Consider the following 5,392-nt stretch of genomic DNA (forward strand, 5'->3'; position numbering starts at 1 on the left):
GCAGATCTCCACAGTGAAAGTAAGAAACGCAGTGCTTCCATCCGTAGATCTCTCTGAGCACAAGTTTCGACCCCAGTGCGCCTGGTCAATTTGAATAGCAATGGCCCGCCAAAAATGACGAGATCTCAAAGGCTTAAGGGGGCAATCATGTCTCGAAGCTCGGCCCATGCCCTCGCGTCGTATCTGTTTATTTTAGCAGGGATGCATTATCTGTAAATTAACTAATGCTCCGCATGCATAATTTGTGTTAAACGACTGACCGCTGCCCTTTGTCAATATAGCCCACTGATTTTAAGTTTCTATTAGAACGGTGTGGAACATTTGCATGTTGAATACAGTCGCAGGACCCCCGAGCTCCGATATGCGGTTTTAGGCACATAATAGTGAAACACATATTCATAGAATATATTAAGCATTATTTAGCTGCATAAGACAATCTATATTGCCACAACATGTTACCGAGAAGTTGTATCCTAACTTTCTTTGACTCATCCAGAGGAAACCTTTGTGTTGATGTTTCCGCAAAAACATATTTTCTAAAAAGGACGCGCACAACAATTTAACGCAAAAGTAAGAATAATAAACTGGAAGAATAAATTCCATTTTGGGCAGAAAAATATGAAAAGGGATACAAATCATATATTTAACAAATTTATTTTTTCTTCCAAAATGAAGAGCAGTATAAGAGCATTAAACATATCTTTGGCATCACACAGTAAAAAAAAACAGACACCTCAAATATAAAAAATGCGGTGAACACACTTTCCACATACAAATCTCATTTCAATATGAACTTTACTCCCTTATCTTCTGTACAAATATAGTGCATACTCTTTCCGTTCAACGCATTGCAAATACAAAAAAAAAAAAAAAAGATCCCATGAAAGAAAACTTTGTGTAACATTGAAAACAAACGAAGGGGAACTATAAGTGTCGTGGTCAAAGTCTCTCCTTATACGCTCCTGAACGCTTCACCAAGGCCGCCACACAGAGTCCGAATTGCCCGAAGGCGCACCGGGTGAGACCGCCGCCGGGACGGGCGTGCCGGCGTTGTTGGCGTACACGGGGATCACGGAGCCGTTGGGCCCAAACGCCGCGTTGGGGATGAGGAAGGCGAACTGTCCGTCCGTGGCGGGCACGATCTGAAATCCTCCGTACACTTTAGTTGCGTCCGACGGAAGGGCGCCGGGAGAGCCTCCTTTGCACGGCGCTCCACTCATGGGCATGCCGCTGGCCGGCGGAGAGGAGCCGGACATCTGCACCATGGACTGGCCGAAGGACGGGTGAGGGGGCCCCGCGGGGAGCTGGTGCTGGTGCTGCTGGCTGGGGTAGTTCATGGCGTTGATCTGCGTCATGCAGCTGGCCAGGTGTCCCAAAAGCCGCGTCCTGACTTCGGTGTTGACGCCCTCGCAGGTGGACAGGAACCGGGTGACCTCGTTCATGCACTCGCTGAAACCGGCGCGGTACTTCCCGAGGACTGTGGGGTCTGTGTTGAGAGCAGCTGTGAACAAGATCACACACGGACGATTAGTGGGCCGTATTGAAAACAGTTAAGTGAAGGCACAAACACACGCGCAACGAATAATGGGCCTAGATTATAATATATATTTAGCATGGGCGGATGTTTAAAACTAATTGGGACAAATCGGATCAAAATCTAATTTAGGCCGACTTGGGGCAGACATTTAGTCTGTCCTCATGACGTGAGTCAACCGCAGACGGAAGTCTGTCCGGAATCATCCCAGGGATTCCCGGGGAGCCACGGTCACTCACCGGTCATTTGAGCCCTCTGCAGGTTCCGGAGATGCTTCACTGTCATCTCCAGGATGTCCGCCTTCTCCAGCTTGGAGTGTCTGGAGCTCTGGAGAGGGGGAACAACATGTGGTTAGGGCTAATGTTCTCCCAGGAGTTACCGGGCCACTCCGCTGTTACTACGCTATGCAAACCAAAGGAGTTGCGCTATTTTAAGCGCTATTTAACATTTATATCGTGGTTGTACTTACATCTTTTTTAAGCGCGTCCAGGATGAGTGTTTTCAGCTGCCCCAGACTCTCGTTGATCCGGGCTCTTCTTCTCTTTTCCATGATGGGTTTGGATGACTGAATGATGAAAAGAAAAGAAGGATCGTTAGATTTCATGTTATTGACTCGGTGGTACAGATCCCGGCACCTCCGTGTATCGGAGTGATAATGTGGAGCAAATGATGAGCGATGCTGGCGGTCTGGACCTCCCGGTACCCACCTTTCTGTGTTCCGAGGCGGTCTTGGGTTTGTCCGGGGTCGTGTTCATGCTCGCCGGGGTCGCAGCCACCGGAGAAGACGCATTCTTTTCCATCATATCGGCAGGCATCTTCTGTCCAAAAATATCCAACGAAGGCAACAGCGAAACACTGTACTTCCACCGGGGAGGGAAAAAGGTAATAGCAACGAGAAAGCCGCGACGTATTCTTCACACGCCTCGCGATAATCAAACGTCTCCCCCCGCAAAATCCTGAGATAAACAATCCTTGACTTGGTTGAACCGAGACTCGAGTGTCCGAGAGTGATGTCGGTGTGACAGCGAGCGGCTGCTGGGAACGGATGCGGAGTCTGACTGCCGCCGCCGCTGCGTGTGGGTCTTATTTATATCTCGGACTGCACGCGAACGGCTCGTGTGAAACTTCCCAAACTTTCTTTCCCACAGTAACTTTGCACCAATCAGCGTGAGGGACACGCGGCCCGAGGGGGGGACGGCTCGTGGTCGGCGCCCTCCCATTGGTTGCTGGGCGGTGAGGCTGGCGGCCAATGGCGTGCGGCCGGGTTTAGGGCACAGGCGAGACTGCCTTCAATCATTCCGTTGACGTATTAACACTCGCGCCACTGGCGGAGTACCGCCGAGCCCGGGCGCGGGCGCGACGCGGCACGTTTGATCCCGAGGTTTGGGGAGAACGTGCTCCAAATCAGACACCTTCATCACAGACATTAAGGTTATACAGCGGTTATGGTATACACAACGGAATGGCAAGAGCCAAGATGTCCCATCATCATGCGTTCGTTAATTAAGTAGTCTGTCTCCAAGCAAGTTGCAAACTTGCTGTTTTTGTAAAGACGTTTTACGTTGAAATAAAAAACTATATAAATATATAAAGATACAGCTACATTTGAAAACAATCACAAACTGAACCATTCGTTGCCAGACTGCAAACTGGGGGGGAAAAGAATTGGCAAAGCCTACTTGCAGTTGTTTCTCGAGAGATCTCGCACACTTAAAACAATTATGTTATTTTTTTGGCGATTTGCTTGGTTCCTACTGTATGGCGCTTTAACGCTGAAACCAAAAAAAAGTACTGTACAAGTTTGGCATTTTGACATCTGTCGGCATGCGAGCGGTGTTGCAAATGTGGAGCACGTGCCAGGATGTTTTATGAGCGCAGTGGTTGAGGTTTGGCTGCCGGGCTTGGGGGTGGCGGTGGTGGTTTACATTAGAGGGGAAGGTAAATAGCAGCTGCTGTTTTAAAAGCCTGGGAAAACCACGCCCACTGAGAGCTCGATCGGGCTTATCGGAATGTGAGCCAGAGCAGAGATATTTCGGAGCCAGCGCGATGCCTCGCCTGTGGTCGTCGGACGGCCTATGCAAGCGCCGTTTTTTCTTTTCTTTTTTTCTTTCCGAGGCATAACATTTCATGCCATAACTTCAATTCCTTATCTTTATCACAGTTGGGGACGCGCGGGCTTGAGCAGTATAATTGCGGCCATAAAGAAACACCGACATATAATCCTAGAAGTTGGGAAATGCTTTCAAAACATTTAAATAGTTGTTTATTGTAGAAGTGGAGGACTTCTAACCCGCAAAAAAAGTAAGAGTAAAACAAAAATATCAAAATAATTGCGGAAACATTTTACGCATTTGTATCCAATTATTTTAAGGGCTATATTACTGACATCCGATGCCAATTTTAAATCAGTAGAGATAATTTGGTGTTTAACATAGGCTACTGTGTTCAGTTAGAAGACCCCCCCCCCCCCACGCACACACACATCGCGCGCACGCGCAAACGCACACGTACTCCCCCCCCGACACACACACACACACACACATCCACCAATAGTGGTCGCTTGCTGCTTTCGCGGACTTTCTTCGCAGTGGTCTGATATGCAAAGTTTCCAGTTATCACAACTCCAGCTGCTGCGGAGCCCGGGACACGTGGCGCGCAAGCGACCTGGGGGGGGGGGGGGGCACCCCTTTCGTCGGCTTGCCGCCTGGATCTGCGGCGGGACGACGCTATGAAAGAAAGTTCAGGAATTTGATAGGCAGAGCGGAGCTAGACGAGGCTCGTGAGACTGCGCACAACCCGTCTGCAGAGCACAGCCGCAACCCACAAAATAACATTATGGCTTCGAGTATCAACGCATTTTACCGAATATTTTGCGCTAACCAAGTTTATTATTTGCTATTATTATGATTTTATTTATGTTTAATTTTTTTGCAAGAAGAGTTCGTCTGCGGCCGGCTCGTCTATTGGCAACGCTCCTAATTTATTCTATGCGTGACAATGCCCTTGCTGTCAAATGTCACCACTAACGTGTCACGCTGTGTGTGCGTGTGTGTGTGTGTGTCTGTGTGTGCGCGCGCGTGCGTGTGTCTGTGTATTTGGACTGCACACCTGAGTCATTTTTAACCGCACAATGGCACTGGAAGAGTTCCAAAACAAATGTATTGATGTGTCGAACACAAAGAGTTTGAGTCGCTCTCCGCCTGAACGACTTTCTCACGCTCATGTTGCAAGAGGTCCCGGACGGTGAATTGAGTCACGGAGCCTCGGGTCTCCTGGTCCCGCCCAATTCCCGTGAGTTGAACGTCTTATCGTGTGTGTGTGTGTGTGTGTGTGTGTGTGTGTGTGTGTGTGTGTGTGTGTGTGTGTGTGTGTGTGTGTGTGTGTGTGTGTGTTTGCTTGTGTATGTGTGTGTGCACCTGGCTGGCTCCCGTCGGTCCCACGAGTGTAACCTGTTGCTATGTGCCTTGACAACCTCCAAGAAGAAAAAAAACGAAAGCCAAAATAACAGAAGGAGTATAAACAACTGATTTTAATCACTTCGACAAAGGTTCCCAAAAACTTGCTTTTTGGTGATAGGGGATAGATAAGAAAAATATAAGGAAATATGATTCATTATTAACATAATAAAACAAATATTGAAACATGAGGTAGAGACATTGCACCCCTCCTCCCTATGAGACACAACTCCTATCTATATCTTTCTGCTCCACTCTTCCCCTTTTATTATTGACACCCCCCCACCTCTCATCCCACTTTTTTCCTTAGATGTTCACCCCTTCCACTCCGCCTAAATTGGCTCTTCTCACCCCCCCGCCTCCCCACACACACAGAAACGCACACACCCCCAGACAAACAAAC

General features: G+C 48.5%; 1 protein-coding gene across 1 annotated transcript; it reads right to left on the reverse strand.

Moving 5' to 3' along the window:
• Nucleotides 1–652: 652 nt before the first annotated feature.
• her6 (hairy-related 6) lies at nucleotides 653–2,581 on the reverse strand. Its single transcript, XM_079739447.1, has 4 exons — nucleotides 2,242–2,581; nucleotides 2,004–2,099; nucleotides 1,774–1,861; nucleotides 653–1,501 (listed from the first exon to the last, which is right to left on the reverse strand). Exons 1-4 carry the CDS (start codon nucleotides 2,347–2,349, stop codon nucleotides 972–974), a joined length of 822 nt encoding a protein of 273 aa, XP_079595573.1. The 5' UTR covers nucleotides 2,350–2,581; the 3' UTR covers nucleotides 653–971.
• Nucleotides 2,582–5,392: the final 2,811 nt, after the last annotated feature.

The sequence above is a fragment of the Pollachius pollachius genome (assembly GCF_949987615.1).
Source record: "Pollachius pollachius genome assembly, chromosome: 7".
Taxonomy (NCBI): Eukaryota; Metazoa; Chordata; class Actinopteri; order Gadiformes; family Gadidae; genus Pollachius; species Pollachius pollachius.

Bases quoted from the DNA above. Each gene is read 5' to 3' on its own strand.
- her6 (XM_079739447.1), bottom strand. From the start codon at position 2,349: ATGCCTGCCGATATGATGGAAAAGAATGCGTCTTCTCCGGTGGCTGCG. The intron at 2,100-2,241 runs GTGGGTACCGGG...TTCATCATTCAG, and splicing joins CCGCCTCGGAACACAGAAAG to TCATCCAAACCCATCATGGA. The intron at 1,502-1,773 runs GTGAGTGACCGT...TCTTGTTCACAG, and splicing joins GCAGAGGGCTCAAATGACCG to CTGCTCTCAACACAGACCCC.